Below are 23,815 nucleotides of genomic sequence, written 5' to 3'. Positions count from 1 at the left end.
ATGTATGACAGTGACATTTGCTTGAATGTTTTTAATACTATAGTAATACCAAAGCACTACATGTGAGAAAAAAAGGGAAAAAAAAAGTATAAGCAGCACAGAGCAGATATATTTACTCTATGTGCTATTGTAACAATAGCAGATTTAACTATTTGTGAAACATTTACAATATCTGTCACTCCTAGAAATATCAGTAGTTCAAACTACTTTTGATTAAATTATTGGGAGTCACTTTTTCAAAGCATGTTCTAGAATCTTGTTCAAATAGACGTGCATGCAAACTCCATTTGAATTCACTTACCCCCCGCCCCCCCGCCCCTGAATGGAGTGAAGTTGCATACATACAATTATTAACACACAAAAAAAAAGAAAAAAAAAAGGAAAATGGGGGATGAAGAACATAATTTTTGTGTTGCAATGGCATTTATTTTCAGATACAATGTGCACATTTTCCTCCATGAAATTATAAAAGAATCTTCCTTACTTAGAGCCTAGATCACCAGAAGCCTCAGTTACTGGAAAACTGGTATATTCACAAATTTTCCTTTCAAATTGCTGTTCTGTAGAGGCTGATTCAAACAGGAAGATTAAAAAACTGAAGTATGACCAGCCTCAATAAGACAGATTTGTATTTTAAAAGTAATATGAGATATTGGATCTTTCCTGTTTTCAAGGCACACTTTGAAATATCTTAAACAGCAGGATCATCAGGGTCACTTTCCTCTGGCCAGAATAGAGGCATTCAATATTGCATGCTGTTTTTAACAAATTAGTGATTAAATGAAATCTTTACCATATCTTCTTTAGATTATGAATGGGAAACAAAAAGGAGAACCTAAATCTTCAAATTGTGTCATTCAAAGTACCTAAGGGCTTTTAGCATCTTGACTAGGAATATTTAACAAGGAATAACTGAATTTACTGTTATACTAATGTTTGTCCTTAAAGTCTTATAAAAAGGAGAACAATGAAGGTGATGGATGAGGACACTTGTAAAAAAAAAAAAATATCTCTAACCAGGGTTTGGAGAAAAAAACTTGAACTTGTATATGGGCTGGTTATAAAAATAAAGGATCGACTTTGAAAAGTTAAATACTAGAAAGGGAAAAGATCCTGGCTTTACTTGGGACAGTTTGTTTGCCGGTATAAAACATAATATTCCTTGTTTGCATAATAAAGATTTTTGGTAAAAGCATCTAAAATCAAACTGTTAGGGAGTAGAAGAGGGGTAGGCTGCCTTTTCTTCAGATTCACTAACACCTCCTACATCTGACTACAAAGGTCTGCTTATTATATTTTAAATATATATTTTAGTGCATATTTAAATATAAATAATACATACATGAAATAACACTTAACCGTGATCTACATCTACTATAGACTTAAATGCACCTGCCATGCATTTAAGGACAGATTCCCTGGAACCTTCCGTGTCACATACCTATATGAAGACAAGACACAATGTAAAGATAAGAATCACGAGTAGTAGAAAGCATCTCCTATTTTCTTTTCAGCTTTTACTGCTTGGCAGCAGAAAATAATGGCTGTGAGAAAAATTTGGCCATCCTTAATGATTCTGAAATTAACAGTAAATCTATTCTCTTGAAAGGACTACATACAAAGTATAACTATTATTCAGCATGTCCATGAATGGCAGAATCTGACCCTTATGGGTCTAGTAGTCTCACAAGAGCTATAGACTTTTTGGTAACCTTTGCTGCAGAAGATTCTGAGAGTGGCTGATCTTCAGGCCATCTGTATGAGGAATGCTTAATACACAGAAGAAAAATAAAAACACTAATCAAGAAGCTTGCAACTGTGAAGAAAAACAGGGTTCCTTCTGCACTCATTTTTCCTCTTCTGTCCAAAGAGGAATTACTGCAATCGTTCTTTTTATGTAGCTTCAGCAGAAAAGAATGAGTCAGGATAGATTCACAGAGCTATGGCAACGCTTGAATGCACATCCCAGGCAATCATTCTTCTTTGATAGAAAATGACTGTAAAGATGCCTGTACATAAGAACAACACGGATTTCTTTTCTTTCCAGAATTACGTTAAGAGAAATCTTCAGATTAGTGGAGTACTTTCATTTCTCTCTAATTTAGCCACCCTGAGCTTCCATTAATCTACTATTCCAGTTAAGTTGACATAGAGCAATGAGGGCTTGCTTCTTTTCAGAAACTACAGGTCTGACGGTACTGGTAAAGCTTTTTATGGTTTTAAAATGAACAAATTAAAATATTACTTGATTCTAATTGAGAGACCATAAAAAAGCGTGTGTGCAGGGAGGAATCACTTAGTGTTTTCTATGTCCTAATTTCAACTTTGATAAAGGGGAAGTCCAATACAAAACTGATCATATATAAAGTATTTTAGTAGAAAATAAATATGAAACCGCTTTAGATATTCCTTCCTCATACTTTGGTATCATAGAAACAAAACTCCTTTGCAATTCTACATTTTTATCGATAGGTGGCAACAGTAATAAAAAACCCACCTGTTTTTCCTATCTAGTTATTATATCTAGTTATATCTAATAATTTTAAACCATTTTCTGCTGCAACCTTTCCACCGTGGAAGGAACATGCTGATGACATTCAAACTAGGTTTCAGAGTAGTACCATCTTTTTATATGCTCATTTTTCAAATCTATGTACTTAGGTCCTTTGCAACTGACAGCATGGCCATTTGTTAAAATGACAGGACTGTGATATACAGACACTCAGTAATCTTATTAATCTTTAAGAAGACTCATGTTCACATGGTATCATACTGCTGTTCTCTGTCCTGCAATACTAGAAATACAGGCACGTTTCACGGTCTTTCTGTGACAAATGTGCATACCTCTTTGCAACATGGACCTGGTTTCAGAGAAAGATAAAACACACTTTTTTTTTTTTTTACTGTGAGGGTGGTCAAACCCTGGCAGAGGTTTCCCAGAGAGGGTGCGGCCTCTCCATCTGTGGAGACATTCAAGGTCTGACTGGACCTCTAGCTCAAGTTTCTGCTCAAGATCTAGTCCACTGGGATTGGACTAGATGATCTCAAGAGGTCAATTCCAACCTCAACCATTTATATATATAACTAGTCTGCACAAAAACAGGCACAAAAGAATTAAGGAAAATTTGTACTTAATTTCAGAATTTTTAAGCAGCCTTGCATTAAACAAAAATGGACTACTTCTCCTCATCTCATTCAAACTCTAAATTTCAAATGACTATGAGACTAAAGACTGTGCCTGTGTATGATTTAATCCTTCATTCTTCTGACTAGGTGTCCAGAGCTTTTTACTAAGCTCTGCGATGGACTTTTTCAATGAGGCTTGAAAATCGAGGTTCTGCTTGCTCTATGAAGAAAAGTTAAGAGAATTTGACAATTTTCATCAGACATTTTCTTCAGTGTTCTTTAATAAATTTTTGCCCTAAGAAGATTATGTCAGTTCTGTTATCTTTAACTAAACATCCCAAGGGGCTAATTTTCATGTTTTCTGTGAACAGCAATGGCCTCTTTCAACACAAAGGGCTTCTAAGGTCCTATATTGTACTGTAGCTTTTGAGCTAAAAAGCTTCTAATAGGGAAGTACATCTATGAAGGTTCATGTATTCTCTCAACTCTCTCAAAATCTCAAGAGAGAAACATTTTTCATTTTTTTAGAGCCTGCTTTACTCCATGACAACTTTCATTTGCTTGCTTCTGTCCCCATCTCTTGCCCAGAACTGTCTAGGTGAGCAGTATCTTTGAAAATTTATTTTAACAAATTCAGAAGGATGAAACCCTTACATTTCCCCCAAAAATGGAAATAAAAAGAAACATGTGCATAACATATACAAATCCTATGCCACATTTATCCAGATGCCCATATATTCACTACTTGAAGGTAGAGATTCAAATAAAGGACCTGAAATGAGTTCACTTGTCATGCAGTATCAAAGAATACATGACTGTAATGCTGAATTCTATCAACAGTTAGTGTGAAATGTACTGCCTTTCACGTGAGCATCAGAAGAGATAATTCAGTCTTAATTTGCCTCATTTTTAATAGCTAGATTACTACCTAAATTCAGATATCCTATATTGACTGGCTTCATCCTGGTCACCAAAATGAATACTGATCTTACATGAACCTCATGGAATTTCAAGACTAGGGTGATTCTACAATTTTTAGACCATGTTGAGAAAAATAAAAAAAATAAAATTCTACCATCTTTTTTCTCTTTCACATTGTAATATGGACAGTTTGAAAAAACCTAACACTTCAATGTAAACTTGATATAGGAGACATGGTCATAGAGAACACCAAAACAAAGCAATTTTGAGCATAAATGTATTTAAATCTAACCCCCCCCCCCCCCCCCCCCCGCACTCAGTACAATTTCCCTTTCTCTCCTGTGAATAAATTGAACTCGGTATAAACAGTAATAGATATGATGCTACTACACTTATATATTAAAGACTTATTGCCTTCTTACACACTTTCTATAGAAAATTGCATTCACTTAAGTAAAAAAAAAAAATCACAATCTCAATTGAAAAAGGCAGGAGGGATTTTAAAAACAAGTTACATGGTTTTTTGCCAATAAGCAAACACATTTTGACAGTGAACTGGTATTAGTAGGTACAGATAGTGAAACAGCAGCAGTGACAGTCAATTTCTTTGTAGTAAGAGTCTGGAGACTCATTGATTTTAGGATTTTCTGCCTATATTAAAGAGTTGAGTCTTCCCTACTTTCCATAAGCCTTAGCGTAGATTCGCATTTGAAGTCTGTTATAATTGATGTTTTTCCACAAAAACAGAATAAAAACAAAAGTTATACAAAGAAAATACAAAAGACTGCAGATTTTGTAGAAAGAGTTGGTTTTGTTCCTTTTTTCCCCCTTGTGGGCAGGTCTAACTCAGGTTTCCATTTTATAGTAATGTTCTAGTTTCTCTCTGCCAGTTTTAAACTCATGTAGCGATCTGTAATAAACAACATTCTGGCACAGCTTTCTTTTCAGTCAAATCCCTCTAGGGAACAGAGTGATTTTACATGAAATGTGTATCCCATCCTGCTGCTTTCTGTAATTCACTCAGACCAAATGGGGATGAGGAATACTTACTTCACACAAATTAAAATGAGACATTTTGGCCAAATTTAAACTTCGATGTAGGTATTTGAAAATGTTACCCATAATCCTACTTTAGTCTCCCAAGTCTGCCTAATAAAAACTGCAAACTTCTCCCTTTTACCACTGCTCCAGTTTCTGCCTCCAAATCCATTTTGCTTAAAACAGAATATTGTCAACCTTATAATAAAACCTAAAAATTGAACTAGATGCTGGGTACTTTGTTGAAAGTTTTCTGATGGAAAAAGTAGGACTGACAAGTTGCATTTATGATCTCCAACTTAAAGAGGACAAGAATAATGCATATACTTGTTTGTCTCTGAATGGCTGTAGCTGGCTGAGTGATACTTTCACGGAAAATGGTTTGTACAGATCCAAAGAAGCCCCCCCCCAAAAAAAACCCAAACAAACAAACAAACAAAAAACCCCAAAACAAAAACCCCCCAAAACCCCCAAAAAACAAACAACCTGAAAGCATGCAACCTCTGTGAGGGAAGGGAAAAATTATTCAAAGCAAATTCTTAAAAATGCTTCATGCTGAAAAGAATATCTAGCACACAGTTTCTAAAGTTTACAGAAATAAAAGTAAAAAACCACTGATGTGCTTCAGAATGTAAACACACTGCTCATATTTTTCATGGCATTATGCATTTACAGATATCATGGAAATCTTTTACATGCTTTGGTATTAAAAAGCTTTGAAGACCCTGTCTTTATTTTAGATGGAAAGTATGGGACCCAAGTAGTTTTGAATGTTCAATATTAAACATAATTATTTGGGAAATGGAAGCAACATCTGCTTCTCTCTTTTACAATTACTACAAAAAAAAGGCCAAAGCTTGTTGACACAGTATTAGAGTTCGTTATATGCAATACCTCCTCAAAGTCAACACTAAAGTGAAAACACTAATGAGAAAAGAATAAATTTTAGGATGCCTATTAACCCTACACATTTTTACAGATGATGGTAAACTGCATGATGAGCCTTTTGCTAACTCCAAACGATGAAGCATTCTAGAAATAACACATCAACCTTCTTCACTGTACAGTGAAAAGTCTTAATTACATCTTCAGCAATTTGCAGATATCTGCACTGACATTAGTTTATAAATGCTGGTTCATGCTTTAACAAGAGTATGTTATAATAATTAGGTAATAATAATAGTAATGTCATAATAATAGTAATAAATAGTAACAGTAACAATAATAGTAATAATAATAGTAATAAATTAGGTAATAAATAGTAATGTCATAATTAGGATTTCCTGTTACATTATGGAAGAGTTCAATAAGTTGTGAAGAACGTTTTCACGCAAACTGGAGTCAGAAGGGTGCTTTCCTACTGACCTTATAAAATCTATTATCAGTGGAGATATTCTGTGTTTGAGGAAACAGATTAGAGATTTCTCAATTATCTGGCACATTCTTGCTCTTTTAGGATTGTATTCACTGTATCTTACTGCATTTTAAATCATACTTTAAATATGAGAAAAATAGGATGGCTCTTGTTTTGTGTGGTAGGTACTTAATTTTCCCTGAGATAAGAGAGCTCAGTTTCTGGCATAATAAACCATAAGACTTCTCTAAATTAATTCCTTTGTCAAGTCAGTAACCATTGGGAACTAGAGAAAACTGTTCAGAAAAGCACCTGAACTTCAGTGAGGAACATCCAACAATTTAAAAATTAATTACTCTCATTTTTAAATCTGTATGGTTTATCTCTAATCTGTAGTTGTCAAACTTCACCTTCTAGTCTTTAGGTACTGTTATACTCTTGGCTGACAGACTGTAGAGCTTTGTTATTCAATTTATGTGCTCTGATCAAATCACATCTCTGATAATCAAGACAAAATGACCACCTTGTATCATTTGTTATAGGACAGGATCTTCAAACCTGAAGACTGGGTGGAACCTTTACATATCAGATAGTCCTTTCTTATATTTCCTTTTCCTTAACATATTCTGATTTATGATGGTATAGAATTGTGTCTACTAAAAATGCATCACTGACAATGGTTATTTCCACTAAGTCAAACTCCACGGCTCGCAAGGAGCTTGGATAGTCAATAAAGGAGCAAGTTCACAGGGAGAGGAGGCATCAAGTGTTCTCTACAGTAAGACATTCAATTACATCTTATAGGTGCAACTGCTTCTTTTCCTCCTCCCCTCTTCTTAAAAGATGATATTCCTACATTAAATTCCTGCTACCCCAAAAGAGAAAGTGGGGAACTCAAACTGCTTTAAAAAAATGAACAAAACAAATAAACTACAATAATTTTACCTGCAACAACTGGAGATTTTCTGTCATCCAAAAGTTGAATAGCAGTACTGGCTGTCACTACATTGCTTTTGTTTGCAGTTTCTGCAGGGTGTATTAAGAAAAAAAAAAAATCAAATTGAAATAACATATTGCAGAATGAAGAAATTGAGCTTTTTTCCCCTGATTTGAAATAACAGTCCATGCAGACTTAGTGCTCAGAACATAAGACAGTCAACTTCATGTTCTATGTATACACAGAACATAATGGCACTGCCATTTCAAAATTCCCCAGCAGCCCAAAAACAAGCTTAAAACACTGAAACGAGTAATCAATTTTTGCCTTCTCTGCTAAAGCAGCAACAAATATGACAACCCGTAGGGCTTCTCATTACTGCGGACACTTGCTCTGTTGGACTTGTCTCACTTAAAGTACTAGGCTGTAAGTTCAACCTGTGCAAATATTAAATAAAAACTGTTACACCACATCTTGGGGTTTCACTTGGAGCCCTGTAAAAGATGCACCTGGTCAAAGGACCAGTAAATTAGCTGCAAATTTCAATGCATATTTTAGATGAAGATTTGAGATGAGCTACAAAGCCCAGTGGGTACTGACATACTTGGAATCCTTTCAGCATCATATATGGGTCAGCATTTAGAGAATGACAAAATTATAGACCTGTACTAAATGGGATTGAATAGACAAAGCTCCCAGGTATTTGCTCAGCAGCTCTTCTGTACCAGAGTGGAAAATGGTCAGCATTAAAAATGTTCTCCTTATCTTCAGCTGTCAGGAAATCTCTTGAGGAAGAACAGAGAAAGAAAATACTTGTTGTTTGTTGTATGGCACACAATAGTTTCTAGCTTTGAAAGACAAGAAAAAACAAAACGCAATCTTTCGGGAAATAAAATGGTTTTGGACAATTTTTCTTATAGCGTTTGTTCAACAAAAGGGTTAACTTTAGCCCCTAATAATTATTTGTGACACACTTGCAATTGCTTTTGTTGTGAAGGATGGAAAAAGTACTAAAAAAAATAGTGCTTCTAAGTACCACTAAAAACATTTGTACTGATGTGTACAAATAAAAATGCTTAGTCTAAAAAGCCTTTTTCTCTCAGCACAATGCAAAAACTGTGAACTGTACAAAGTGGAAAAGGCACTGGAGATTTGGTAGTTTGTTGCCACTGGCATTCGCTCTTAAGTAATGAAAAAAAAGTAATTTAACAGCCTACTTTCCAAATAATATGTAAGGGGTGGTAGTGGACAACTACATACTTTATTCTTCGATAATCTCAGGGAATGTTGACAGAGGAAAGTTTGTGTCAGTGAAAAGAGCAAGCATGGTCTCCACACTATTGTTCTGGTTTGCTGTCTGACAGTAACAAATTGCACTGCTATTGATCTCACCTGTCAGGCTACTCACACCACAACAATATTTTGTGGCCAGATAAGCATCATATAATTTTATATTCAATAAACTTAGTTTATCATAAACATCAAGTGCAGGTTTTCTTTTACGTGCATAATGCCTGACACTATCAAACTGCTGCCTGAAAAAGTCATTAATTATGGGACCTTATTTTATAGCTCTCCATTTTAAGAAACCTGTACCTCCACTAGATTACATCTTCTCCAAGCAAAATAGGAAACTCTTGAATGATGAGATCTCCTGATTACTCTTTCACCCAGTCCACTTCTGTCACTTGGCTTTATTTCAACACCAAAAAATTTTCCACAACAATGATCCAAAATCCCTGAAAAAGCCTACTGATATTTGTTTTTAGGTAGGATAGTAAAAAAAAAAAAAAAAACATCATCTGCAGATGTAGCATATTCATAATTCTGCTCTGAAGAATAAAGATGTGAGGCTAACTCCAAGGGAGTGGGGGGAAAGGAAATGTATGGACTACAGGTGTAAAATAGCTCATTGTTCCAAATGTTCCAGCTGAAGAAAGATTCTAAGGGATCCTATAACATCTTTCTAACTTGTTCTATGTATTTCAGCGCGCCAGCGTAAAAACCTGGAAGAAACAGTAGATGGGCTTCCTAAAAATAAACATTTTTAAATTTCTTTTCTCATATGGCTGCCAAGCATAGCTTTGTTACTTACTGATTAGTAAGCTGTTCCGGACCCACAAACAGGTTGATACGAGATAGTCCAGTACGTGTTCCAAGGAAGGCAACTTCCACTCCCTTGTCAGAGTTTCTGAAATACAACAGAACACAAGCAAAGATAATGTTTCCAGACAGTAAACAGATAAAGCTATATAACTGGTCACAGAAAGTACAAGTGTACACATTTTTGAGAAAGATTACTTTAAGTGTAGTTCCCTTATTTATTTATTTATTAAATGCTGGGGTTTAAGTTCAAGTCATGTGGGTTTTGGAAAACATACAATGTAGAAATGCTATTTAGACCAAGAGTCACTAAGAAGTCAAAGACAGTGAATTTGGCAGGATTTGTGGGGAGGGATTATATGGAAGACATAGAATAAAAAGGTGTGGCATAGCTATATACCAACTATTTGATAACCAATGGCACCCAGTGATTCAAGATGGGCAGGAATTCCAGATCTTGCTCCCAGTGCATTCAACACTTCTGCAGTACATCTATGCTTCAAGTCACAGGTGTGATTGTTGCTCAAGCAGGAAAAAACTAAGCTAGATTTCGAACAGCTAGCTCAGAGTCAAATGTAGCTGCCACCAGGATAGGCTTTAGCCTCTAGAACGTAGGAAAAAAATGCCGCAGGTAGCTCAGGCTGAACTCTGTACCAAGCTAGCTACTTTAAAACTAGTTCTCGTATGGCTACAAGAACTTCAGTCATATCACCACAAAACCAAGGACCACAGTCTTAGCCATCTTGCTGTCTCATACTTGATTCTTCAATAAATGGCCTGTCTCATTAAGCGTAAGTCAGAACATGAAAGGGGTTCAAAAGTTTCCCGCTAGCATCTCTCCACGGCTGTCTTCCTTGTGTTTACTGGATCTGTTATTGCATTGTGTAGGAGGATTCCAAGAAACCTTATGCCGCCATATAAATTCATCAATGTCTACAGTATACTAGCATACAACAATTTCTTATCTTTATCTTCTAAGAGGAGACAGGATAATCCTTAGTTTGATGAATCAGATCTTATCACATTGATTTTACTCATTCACTATGACTATGTGCTTTACAGCAATGTATTTTTTCATTCAAATCTTAAAAAAATGGTTCAAATTTAGCATAACCTAATCAGGATAATCTCCAGAATTGCCCTTCAACCACAGTATTTCATGCAAACTGCTAATCTTAACACCTGTTTTCTCTAATATATATAGCATCTTGTCATTTAACACCTTAGTACATCATAACAAACGAATTAAGTAAAACATATAAACTCTAAAAAGGGCCAGCTAATCTCCTGATTATCTATAACAGGAAACTAGATCCCAGTTAGTTCTGGAAAACAAAAACAAACAAACAAAAAAAGGATTAAAGAAATTATTTGTTTTACCAGTGCAAGTTTTTCTAGATATAATTTGTTCTGAGACAAATTACCAATTCCATCAACAATTTTGGTAAATTTTGCATTAAATTTCTCAAGTACTCTAAACCTCAGAGAAATACTCAGAACTGGAAGTTGTACTTAGTATACAATTTCATTAGTTATACTGTGAAAATTGGGTAACCTTACAGCTAATCATCATGATGTACACTGCAACATAAACACTTAACACTGAACTCAAAATTGGTGGTATTTAGGATTAAATGGTTAATATAATATTTTTATGCATATCAGAATTTTTTAGATATTCCACCAGTTCATCAACACAACTATTAAAAGTTCACCCATGACTGACACAAAACTTGCTTACTCTGATTTATTTAATGCTAGACTGGTCCAATAAGCTTCAATTGGTGCACTCACGACTGCATCAAACAGAACTTCCTGGATCAATTCTTTATCACCTATTACAATATATTAAAATCAGTAAACATATATGCATACATAGGGTATTTTTTTTAGATGACTAAACAATAACTTTTTTACACTGTACTATATTTTATCTGTCATATGCATTCGAACTTTTTGCACTATTAAGCATTTACTATGTAATATTACATGGTATTTTACCAGAGCGCAGTTTTTCATTTATCATTTCATTGCACTAACAACAATTTTAGATTAAAAACCAAAAAATTATTCTCCACTTCATGTAACACATTCATGTACATATTATCTAATGCTCGCATTTGCACATGACATAAGGTTAAGACAATTGGGCCTACTAGCAGCCACAAAAGCTCTACATTTCTGCAAACAGACAAAATATGCACTTATCCATTTGAATTTTTTTATTCTGCTTTGCAGTGCAGAAATGCTAATTGCATACACATTCTCCCTAAGATACTCATACCTGGCATATTCTTCAGAGGCGTGATCCAAGGATTGATTCAGACCAATCCCATTTAACTTATAAAACCAGAGGGAGCGATAATATTGCATAGTATAGCTACACCATCTGAACAGAAATGTGAATTTTTGGTTCAGGCATATTGTTTACCGTAAAAGTCAGAAATTTGTATCATCAATACCTTTACTGATACCCTGGAAAAATCTCTAACCCAAATGAAATTCCAAAGTGACATCAGTCATGCAATCCAACCTCAATTTTTCACTGGCTAAACTAAGTAGCCTTGCATTTTGTAGAAGGTTCAGTACAACAGTTTTTAGCTAGGATAAAGCCTACTACATGCATATTTAACAAAATACTTGCATTGGAGCAATGGCTCTTTTCCTGTGAGGTAGCGTTTAATTGCTTCTAATTGAGTCATTTGCCGGTGTTCAGGATGTAAGTCAGTGTTGCAATAGGACCTGTGAACATGTTGTCAAAACATTAAAATGTTAATATGTATAAGCATGATCTTTCTTTGTCTTTGAACATAAAGAATTGGGCTCAGCAAGCACAAACAATATGAAACCAAGAAGGGTAACAGACACCAATTTCATGCTTTGTTTAAGGCTTACCATTCATCTGCTAAAGATACATCAGGGTGTTCTAAATCATGTAAACCTGTAACAGGAATAATAATGGGTTATTTAGGGAGCAGTCTGAGTAACAGATGGTTATTTACATACACTCCATAACATAAACCCTTCCTTCTTGGAAAGTGCATTATTACCACAGTATAATAAATCACAATAAACTATGTTCAAATACACTTCAGGGTCTAACAAACTGGCAAAGGCCAACTAAATCAGATCTAAAACTGAAAAGGTAGGAAAAACTTTTTTTGTGCTGATATGTTTAACTCATACAAATTACTCACATGATATATCTGACGTTTAGAAGAAAACTTGAGCAAAGAGAAATACACAATGGTAAAAGACACCTATTTGTACTCCCTTGTTCAGTTTGGCTAGTAAAGTTCTTTATGTTAAAATACATTCTTCTCATTCCATGAGAGTTGTTCTTTTTCTCTTTAAAAAAAAAGAATTATTTTAAAAGAACAATTCCCTCAAAACCTAAGCACATAGCCCATGAACATACACAGCAATTTATGGGACTGTTCAGAATAGGCTTATTGTACTAACAAGTCACGCAAATGCTTGTAAATAAGAACTATATCATTAGTTATATAGCACAATAAAAATGTACTTTGGCAATTTTAAAAACTCTTAAAACACTTATCAATAGACAATAAGCAAACAGGGTTCAGAAGGCATGGTCTGGGTTTAAACCCCCGGGTACATAATAAACAATGACAGGGCTACAGTGATTAAGGAAAGCAGGGAAGACGAAACTAGAACTATAATTATGGTCCTTGGGGAGGACAGTGAGGTGTCAGTGACAGAGAATCAGTGAAGGTAACAGCAGGAGAAAAGGAACAGTTAGTTATGGCTATGTTAACATTTCTGGTGATGCATTCAGGACGAAATATCAGACAGAGTGGCTGAGACCTATGGCTGGATTAAAGAAAATAGGTGAGAAGTATGTTGGGAACAGTTTGGAGAGTAAGCAGCTCCAAGTCTCCCGCTGTGCTCTCTTTCTATCTAGACATGCATGTGCTGTGCAAGTGACTCAAACTTTAAAGCATTTCTTTTTACATCTCTCCTGGGTACAGGATCATATTCATGTCCCAAAATACAGCTGAGGAACGAAGACCTGAAGAAATTAACTATCTTGCTTACCATCACTGACAAAACAAGAACCAGAATTGGAAATGGAGACTTAAGCGTAAAATCAGAAAGCATTCCTGTATTGAAACATTTTTTGCTCAGCAGCTGCTAAAACTTCTCAAACCACTCTTCACTCTTCTGAAATGCCTCTGCTCCTCCTTCATCTTCAGGAACCTTTGTTTTTGATCTGGTGATGTTTTTGCCAAACAGCTTTATCACCACTCACAGTTGACTCCTCCACTCATTTTAACTGTGGACTTATCAAAAAGTAAAACCATAAAGAAAGAACAGTTCCTCCCCTGGTTACTTCTACTGTTGTTACAAAAATGCAAAATGTAAATCCCTGTAGACAATGCCCAAAGTAGTTATAGCTCTGAAAGATTTTATAATGTATAGTCTGTGAACAAAAAAGCCATAGCCATGACAGTGCTTTTAGCGGTTATGTCATTCAGAAAACACCACGAATAATTAACATTTGATGCTGAGTGATTCTCTGGAACATTGAGAGAGGAGGACGGAAGATGATCCCCATCTAAAGAAGATTCACAAACAGTCTGACTATGCTTAATATAAATGAGGGGAAAAAATCCCATGAAGTAAAAGATCTTCAAAGAAAAAAAAAAGTCATCTAATTCCCTTATGGAATCTGCAGACAAACATGCAAGCTTTAGGTCTACCAAATCAACAGTAAAACTACTGTGTAAGCAACATGAGAAGGTAGGTATCTTACCTTCTTCTACAGTTACATTCCCTCTGAAGAAATATTTTCCATGTCCTCTAGAGAGAGCCACACCTAAACTGTGCAGAGAAATAAAGCAGACCTTGAAATCTGTGAGACAAACAATAACAGACATTCAGAGCTATTTTAATTTCTAGCATTTCCAGCTAGTGTACTATGATTAAGTTTAAAACTGTTTGTTTCCGAACCCTCGCTGATCATATTTATTGTTCAACTAGCTGTTTCAATGCTGGTTTAGTTCTAATGTGCCTGCAACAATCGGCTGTATTTATGTGTGCTTAGAGGTGCAGTAAAACATTATTCTCTGGCAAACTAATAAACGAGCCTCTCTAAGCTCACTGCTGCTCACCCAGCATGACATTTCTGCAGCTCAGCCTTGAACATGCCCATGGCCTTACAACGAAGGAGACAATTTTTTGTAAATCAGACTAAGCTGTTGAGAAACTGAAGTGTGGGAATCAATGGAGCTACTGAGAGGAAAAGAATTTCATATGTGACAACAGCATCATGGCTCCTCTTGGACTAATTTTTCTGTGATTCATATTTTTTGCTAGTTTAACTTTTTTTGCACTGACTTCAGCTTCAAAAACTCTCAACAGTTATGTACCCAGTTTTGGGTTGGTTTTTAGTCTACCATTTAAACAATTCAAGTTTAATGAACTGGCTGGGGGATGCCATGTCTCTTCCTATTGAACACACACACAAAATACCTTCTGGCATTCATTCATTCATTCAAGGGGATTATATCAGGCTAGGAACCTGCCAGTAATCAGTAAGACTGAAAAGGCATGGGCTGATACTTTAAGTACACATAGATGCACCAACTCCAAGAACACACATGCTGCAATCAACAGCTCAATCTGGAAATGGGCTGAACAGTAAACATCTTTGACACTACAGTGTATATTTTAATAAATGTTGTCCCTGCTGTCTCCCTGAATCTATACTCCTACCCATCAAAACTAGATACAGACCATGCTGAAAAAGGCAGGACAGTTTTCCTACTATATTTCTGTCCTAAGAATCAGAACTCATACTGCATGCATACATGTGGCCCCATATCCATTTACTAAATAGGGTAAGAATGACAGTGCCACAGAAAAAAAACCAACAGACCACCAAACCGAAAAACAAAACCCCCACAAAATAAAACCAATCCAAAACAAAAAACCCACTGAGTTTTACCACCCATGTGTGAATTTTAACAAGAATAAACACATGCATTAGAGATCAGAGGAATGTGCCTGTATTTTCACTATGTGGAAATGTAGCTCAAGTTCTGTGAAATGGTTCCATTGAAGAAAATTTCAGTTGAGTATTGCAACTATCAGCCTCCTGCTTTAAGCATAAGGTACAGTTAATATTCTTTTATTAATGGATTATTTCTAATTAAAATATCAGCATTTTTGGAGTGACTTCCTGTCTTTCTTTTCCTTTTTTTTTCTCCTAAGATGCATGCCAAAATAACATGGCTGACTTACTCAGTTTTAGTTATACAAATATACTGAAGGTAGTTCAGAGAAACAAAATATCCAAACCTCAAATTGGAAGTGAAATACTATCTTATTTTACATTACATTTTTGTTGTGGAAAAAAATCAAAATGGTGCTCAATATGTAGTTACTTAAATGGATTACAGTATTTATAGCTCTCCAAGTACTCGCGAAAGCCTTTTGTTCAATGTGAACCTCAACTGAATATTTTTTTAATGAAACATAAGCCATGACAAACACTGTGAGTTTGCCTGTGTGAGCTTGCACAAAATTTCCATCCCTGGAAGAGCTGAATGGAATGCTGGTAGGCTCCTTTTCCTTGCTATTTTCAGCATTGTCCAGGGATATTTCATTGTCAACTTTGCTGATGAGCTTTTAATGAGTTCACAAGCTCTGTATAAATGCAAATCCAATGAGTCTGATGAAATGTCCATTTATTATGGTCGGCTCTACCTGAATGGAGTACCCTTGATGTCTGTATAATAGTAGTCATTTGTCATCACCAATACCCGCTTCTAGATTCAGAACAAGAAAGTCAGAAGGGGAGGGGGGAAGAAGTTAGTTTGCTATAAGAAATGTATAAAAGATCAAGTGGTTAGTCACTGCTACAATTACAACCAATGTTTACATCCAGTGAGTGAAAAAACATATACTGCAGTGAATCATATTTATGGCAATCTTAAAAATTGTTAAACAAATGAACTGCTTGCTTTATACTTAGCTGGAATAATATTTTATACATTGTACCCCTTTGTCCACTGTCTTCTTCACTTCCATGGAGAATTTCCCTGTTTTCCGATTCACCATTGCATTTCGGAGCTGAAATGAAGGAAATTGTGTGTCAATGCCTTTATTTCCATTTTCTGTAATTCTTTCAACTCTGAGCTCTCTGGTACACTCATTTGGCCTAAGCAGTACTTAATTTTCTTCATTTCTTCATATTCAGTAGTTCTGTTCTACTACACACTGAACAACCCCCTTGCAGTTACTGCATAGGAAGACAAGGACTAGGTTCCCGGCTGAATTTAGCTGAAGTTAGACCAGGGCTCAGTGTTTAAATACGTAAACAATTATACGTATAAAAAACAAAGCAAAAAAAGAGAAAACCCCACTTACTCTACACTATTCATTCTGCTTCTGCTTGATACTCTACATCGGGCTGCATCCTAAACTAGCTCCAGAAACTGCATCCTCACTGCATCAGAAATCAGAAGTAGCAAAAGAATGACAGCCCATTCGATCAGTAACCTGTTTCAAAGGGAACACACTGCTGCAGTGCTCTGTGATTCCCTCTGGTTTTCCATTGGTGTCCAGGCACCGCCTGCAGGATAATCAATTTTATCTCTGTAATGGAAGCCCTAGGTTAGTCACAGCTTTAAGAATTGGCCTGGACTTCTCCCTTTCAAAGTCATCCAAAAGACTTTTTAACCCCCCTTCAAAAACAGGTTTCATTACTATATAAACCAAAAATTCAAAACACCTAGGGAAAACAGAAAATAAGTGAAAAAGGGTTTATACACAATGATTTACCTGCTGCTTTGCAAGTTAGATCTGTTACTTTTTAGATTACCACAAACACTGTTTTTCAGTACCTTTATTCTAGCCTCTACATGAGCTGCAGGCTCTCAAATCTGTGCTGCAAATTCCCTTACCCATCACCTTTAAAAAGTCTTCCCTTAGCCCACCTATTTGCTCCCTAGGAAAGAAGAGCCTTCCTCCTAGAGGACACCAGCTGCCACAGCCTCCCTCTTAGGTGAACATGCCATGACGATGAAAAGAAGAGTAAAAAATCCCCCAACAACTGTCCCCCACGTGTATAAGCCAAAATGACCTGCAGTGTCCCTACCAATGAGTACACGCTACCCTGACACGACTGGTCCAAGAGCAGGGTCTCTGGGCTGAAACTGAAGAATGACAAGACATGGGTTTTGAGAAATCCTCAGCCTTAGTGTTTTGAATTTGCCTATTTATCGGTTCGGGACTTTAGGGAAGAAATAAGAAAGTTACGGTTTAGCAGTTATACCACCCATATATGGAAGTATTTTATTTGAATGTGCTTAGATTTATGAATGGAAGAAGCGACTTCTTTTGCTTATATGTTTAATTAATGGCAGAGATGCAGAAATGTTAAGGTGGTTGTTTCAGGATAGCTTCAGTTACAAAGTGAAACTGCTATACTTGTGGGATTTCTTGTGGCAAGAAGCACCTATAAATCTTTCGCAGCTGTGATTTTCATTAAAATAGGCAAATTCCACTATCACTAATCGATTCACACTCCCTTTTCAGGGGTATTCAAAATGCAGAATAATATTGACAAAATGAGTATTTTTATGTCTCTTCTATTGCTTATCTAGCTGAACACAATTGTGGACATCATGTTCTTGCTGAATAAATATCTCCTGTTCTCCAGTACCTCATCCCAGAATGGGCAATTCAGACAGATTTTAATGAAAAATTGTGAAGACGGTCCTATCGATGCACTCTGCAGGCTTTCCGAGTTAGTATGGAGTGAAAAGAGAATGAGCAAACTTGCCAGTGAAACATCTAGTTTTACTCTTATGAACAAGTTGAGCATGGCTGACCTATCAAAAACTGCAAACTTTGCAGCTCTTTAAATTTAATTCTAGGGCATCTAGATTTGAATTAACAGTCTTACTCTTCTGTCAGTGAGTGTAAAAGAATAATTTTTAGCTAGAGGCATGTATAAAATAAAGCATATATTTTACTGTTGATTTTTTTTAACAATACATAATAGGCAATTCTGGAAATAGTTTCCCATTTTAAGTTTTGTGGTTTTGGACTTGGAGAGCTGGTCTTAATTAACCATCTACTTTCTAACATTTACAGAACAGTCCCATTTATCTTTAACATGGTTTTCATTTTTCTCCTATTGGTGCCTGCAGTTGTCTAAGACCCATTCCTCCCACAAGCCTCAGGCTAGATTTACTAAAAGGGCCTCCAAACTCTCAGTAGTGTTTAAGATCAAGTCTGCATGTGGGATTTAGAGTTTTACTTTTCTGCCTTTTTTTTTTTTGCTTGCTGTGATTACATTTCTTGGCTTTGTAATCTGGTTTCTCGGCTCTTCTGCAGTTTCATCTCCCTCCTCAAATGCATAAAATAAGTACTGCCTCAGTTGGCTTCAAGCCCCCAAACATTCATTCATGGTCTTTTTTATTTGGAAAAAATATTTCATTCAGCTAGAAATTATAATAAAAGAATTTCAAGAAGTGGGTTAATGAGAAAAAGGTTTCTGTCCAAATTGAAACTTCTTGTCTTTGGTACTGCATATTCCCAAACTTTGCTGGAAGACACTGTTAGTTTAATAAGCTGGTGCTAAGATTTCTTTTTCTAATAAAATGCAGTAACGGCAAGATAGCAGGTACAGTTAACCTGGAAAATTAACTGATTAATATATATTTATACCAACTCTATTTCATGGTGAAAAAATTCTAACCTTAGTTCTGCCACCTTTTCCTTATCGGATGACTAAAGAAAACCTATTTCTTCCCCTCTTCAGGGTAACATGCGTTATTACCCCTTCAACTAAGTATCTTCCAATCAATTGCTAACAACCCAGCTTCACTGCTATAGTATGAGATCATTCTATATTCTTGGAAAACTATGTAACCATTAAATTAATGTGGCAAAAAGTACAAAAATGTCTTAATCAGCTTCCACATAAGTGTTTCATGGGAGAAAAATATACCAGTAGTAGTCTATGTTATTAAAAGCAGCTATATGAATACTTTAATTCTTTCCCTCTAGAGCTGAATAAACAATGCTTTACTACTTAAGCTTGGAAAAAATCAAGAACATCAAATCCAAGGCCTTGGGTGAAGCAGCGCCACATGTAGCTCTCAAGTCAATAAGTTACTCAACAAAGTTTTAAGTCTCCTACACTATATTTACCATTTTCACTCAAAATTAACAATACTAAGGAATTGCCTACTGCAAAAGATCAACAAAAATAACACACACTTTTTGGACATTCGTTTGGATCCTCACATCAGAAAAGCTACATAAAGAGATGGACTTCATTACAATAATCTACAGAACTTCCTTCAAATTCCATTCTCGTTCTAGCTCTAATGCTAATAATGACTCTGCCTGTAGCTCCAATATTACTTTATTTCATATCTCCTTCTCTTTTATTCTTCTACTAGTATTTCTGACCATCAGCCCCTCTGGAGGTCTTAGTAACATGGTATAAGTGACTTACGTATTATTTCACACAAACACAGAAAAACTTGCAATAAGGCTTACATTTAAAAATAGCTATAAAATATTATTTGTTTGACATTGCATTTTTTCCTATTTAGATATTTGCATGAAGGTCTGCACTTGTGCGTGGCATTGCTGAAGTATTGGGACAACATTCGGGATGTTAATACATTTTTCTACAATATTTAACATGCTGTTTTTTCAGATGACACTTGTTAACTAATCATCAAACAGTAGATGTGTAGGCTGTTTAACCAAACCTATCTATCTGTTGGGGGATTATTTATCAAAGAAAAGTGCATAGTGCATGCTTATTCAGGCATGCACCAGTGAATTATTAGCATTGATAGATGGGGATCATTCAAGGAAGTCACTACAACACACCTGTCGTTATACATGAGTACTGAAAATTGTGTTTACTGCTGCTCCAAAGCTACAATAGAATATCTAGGGTTTTTTTCCATTATGTATTATATATTTATTAATTAAAAAATTAATTTCACTTATGATTTATCTATTTTTTACTCTTACATATTGTACGATGGAACTGGATCTTTTCTACAAATGTTATGCTCAATTTAGTCTATTTGTAATGTAGATTAACTTCTTTTCTCCTTCAAAAGATGAAACAATTGGAAAGGCTGCTTTTTTCTATGTTACAATTAAAAATAGTTTTTAACAAACTTTTTAGGTGAAAGGGAAAGAGGCAGATAAAATGCATGTTTGCATCTTTCATCAAAAGGTGAAATAAAACTTTTTGCAGCCTACAGATAAACAAAACTCAATTTTTGCTAGAAATTTTCAGAAAAAGTGACAGAGCTTAGGGGTCAAAACAAAGGAAATACTTAGAGCTGAATCTGGACCTTTTGCTTTCATGTGTATTCAGATAGAATCTCAATTATAAATAAAACTTAATTTTCAGTGTCACAGAAATAGTTCAATGTTACTTTAACTGAACCACTGAATTTCTGCTAAGTTATGACTAAGAACAAGGGATTAAAACTGTAAAAATTAAGCAGAGATAGTATTGGGAGAAATAAAAAGGAAAAAACCCACAAACCTAAGAGAAATAGTAAGGAAAAAAAATCATGAAGGTTTAAAAGCTGTATATAACTACAGCAACAACATTTGAACGGAGAGAAGAAATTTTAAAAGGTCATTTGCAGAGGAACTGGTTGAGTAATACATGATCAAAGATAAGAGAAAAGGCAAGGTATAAAATACGAAGTCAGTGTGATTGCCAAGATTGCAGAAGGCTGCTACAGCATATGAAAATCTAATGAGCAAGCCTTAAATAGCGTATGCATAGAAAATTTCACAAAGCTATACAAGAACCACTAAAAAAGGCTTGAGTGTGCACTCCAACACAAAACCTTCAATAAGGAAGTAAGATGGCCTCCTAGGAGAGGATGAGGACAATCTATCACCTGATGAAACAGACATTGCTTAAACATAAACGAACTGTTTCACTATTCACAAAGGGGGTGGAGAGAGGGAGGAACATAAGACATATATTTTGTAAGGGAGAAAGAAAATATAGACTTATGTCAGAACAGGGATCAAGAAATTAGTACATCTGAAGACTGACAAGACTCCAGGGGCAGTTGTACGTGATCCATCCCAGATTTCGGAAGGACATGACAGACTAAATATGGGAACCTTCAGTGGATGTATTCAAAACCTCTCTGGAAAAGTAGAGGTATGAGGGACTTGAGAGAAGCTAACACAGTACTGATATTTGAGAAGGGATCGAAGAGACATCTATGAAAAACACAGACATGCAGTCGTGACTTTGGCAGTAGGGAACTTATGGGAAAAACTAAATTACAGGACAGAAAGGGGAACACCTGGAAAGTTACGATTTAATTAAGGACAGTCAGCACAGATTCACACAAAACGAATCATGCCTAACAAATCAGATTTATTGAGGAAGTAACAGAAAGACCAGGCAAAGGTTAAGCCATGGACATAAGGAAAGCTTTTGATACAGTACTGCAGAAAAGGCTAAGCCTGCATGGTAAGAAAGAGTAAGATAAAGAATGAACTACAGAGTAGACAGAGCACTGAAAAATGAATTTAATGGAAAGAGCTGTGTGCATAACAGCTGATAGACATAGAACGCATGCTTCTGCAGCTACCCATATGTCTGAAATTAGGAGTTTGGAGTGAATCTGTGCTCTGAACAGAGGTCAGAGAATCCAATTTTGTTTATTCGTCTGATGTTTTTTTGATTTTGTACGTTAAGGAAAACAGCTCTCATTACTTCCATTAAGGAAAGAGGGATCTCATGGAGAGAAGTTAAACTCATTCCTTCATTTCTGAGTTTCAGCAGTTGTCTGGGCCAGCCCTAAAGAGATATTCTATTCCATTCTCTAGCACTATATTTGCTATCCGGCAAAAATACACAATGGGATGCAAGGAGAATGCAAGGGTGTTGAGTTTTACCAAAGATACAAAGAGCCTGTGTTTGTGGTACATGCATATGTAAGGAAGAATCAATACAAAACAGTTATAAAATTCTGAATGAAGTAAAAGGGGCTATTGTCCTTCCCTTCCTGACAGCAGTCAGGTGGCCTCTCTAATGACTACTTAAACAGTTTCCAGGTACAGTAGTGGGATGCAACAATATGTTCTGACAGGGTTTTAAAACACATCACTTACCACATCATCTCTGTCTTCCCACTCGACCTCAGAAAGATCCACACTACTGTAGTTTGGCTTTCTTCGTTTCTTCCCCTCTTCATACTGGCATAAAAAAGGTGGAATATTTAGCACATCCTGGTTTATTTGCACAAAGATTTTGTATCAGAAGATTTAAAAAATTTGCTGGTTGCATGCTGATTGTATGCAATACACATAACAGTAGATAGAAATGTTGTCTGTGAACTAAAAACCTACATCACACACGAGTATTTCCACGATCTCTTCCCATGATACAAAGCTTTTCTTGATGGACACGCTGCAAAGTCAAACTCAGCAGTCGTACCTTCTTCTCCCCATATGGAAAATACATGAGACCTTGATCTTGTAGTTTATGTCAAATGTCTCAAACTAGCTCTTTCAGCTGTACAGGAAGTTATATTTCCTACAATCTTATCAACAAAATGTTTACCCATTTCTCTTCAAACAAGATAAGATGCAAGTCTTGGGCAGTACAGTGTTAACATTTGCTGATACTACATTTTATCTACAACTTCATGAGGGAAAAAGTAATATACTAATAATGATAATTTATAGTTCCTTATCATTAGTCACGGTTACACTGTAACTCGCACATTTAAAATAAACATTCTAGTGACAAATTGATTTGACACCGAGGTGTTTATAGTGTAGGAAATTCTGCCCTCTGCTGAACATTCAAAATCAGAAAGCCTACTAGTGTAAGAGCAAAAACCTTGCTCGGTAGAAGAAGAAAAAAATATTTAGGAAGGCCTGTAAATAAAGAACCTAACTGGTTAAGAAAAAATATGAGAATATATTTGAAAAAAAATAAAATTTGGGAGAGGATGAGCATAATGTGAAATCTGGTCTTTTATCTTTTATGATGCATATAAGTGGGAGGGAAAACCACAAGTCTTTCTATGAAGTATGATAGGAGACATAGGGATACTGTGAAAAATCCCCAAATTGCTTTTGTGACTCCCCAACAATAGCATCATAGAAGGATAGAAAATGTACCTGTATGACAGTATATATAGTTGATTCTCCTCCCTCAGGGTAGGACCAACTATACCATAAACCAAACCTGTCAGTGCTTGAGACAGCCAATTCATCACTGGGGCCAGTGGTGCAGGAACTTTCAATCACGTTCTGCAGGTTACAGAGAGACTAGAGAG

The 23,815-nt window shown here is 35.8% G+C and overlaps 1 protein-coding gene across 6 annotated transcripts in view; it reads right to left on the bottom strand.

Annotated features, from left to right (window-relative positions):
- The window catches only part of CACNA2D3 (calcium voltage-gated channel auxiliary subunit alpha2delta 3), a 481,763-nt gene that overhangs the window by 83,400 nt on the left and 374,548 nt on the right, over window positions 1-23,815 (bottom strand). For all 6 annotated transcript variants that reach the window (XR_003927719.1, XR_003927720.1, XM_030043854.2 and 3 more), the window contains 10 exons: window positions 22,641-22,724; window positions 16,506-16,577; window positions 16,212-16,273; window positions 14,257-14,324; window positions 12,375-12,420; window positions 12,124-12,221; window positions 11,221-11,314; window positions 9,472-9,567; window positions 8,040-8,161; window positions 7,385-7,465 (listed from right to left, as the gene is read on the bottom strand). Coding sequence is in view for 4 of the 6 variants with exons in the window: in XM_030043854.2 (XP_029899714.1) it covers window positions 7,385-7,465; window positions 8,040-8,161; window positions 9,472-9,567; window positions 11,221-11,314; window positions 12,124-12,221; window positions 12,375-12,420; window positions 14,257-14,324; window positions 16,212-16,273; window positions 16,506-16,577; window positions 22,641-22,724 (823 nt within the window). In the remaining 2 variants the exon portion in view is untranslated. The remainder of the gene's footprint in view (window positions 1-7,384; window positions 7,466-8,039; window positions 8,162-9,471; window positions 9,568-11,220; window positions 11,315-12,123; window positions 12,222-12,374; window positions 12,421-14,256; window positions 14,325-16,211; window positions 16,274-16,505; window positions 16,578-22,640; window positions 22,725-23,815) is intronic.

This window comes from Aquila chrysaetos, chromosome 20 (assembly GCF_900496995.4).
Source record: "Aquila chrysaetos chrysaetos chromosome 20, bAquChr1.4, whole genome shotgun sequence".
In the NCBI taxonomy this organism is placed as follows: Eukaryota; Metazoa; Chordata; class Aves; order Accipitriformes; family Accipitridae; genus Aquila; species Aquila chrysaetos.
The sequence above is the reverse complement of the archived record's forward strand: the minus strand, read 5'-3'. Positions and strand labels throughout refer to the sequence as shown.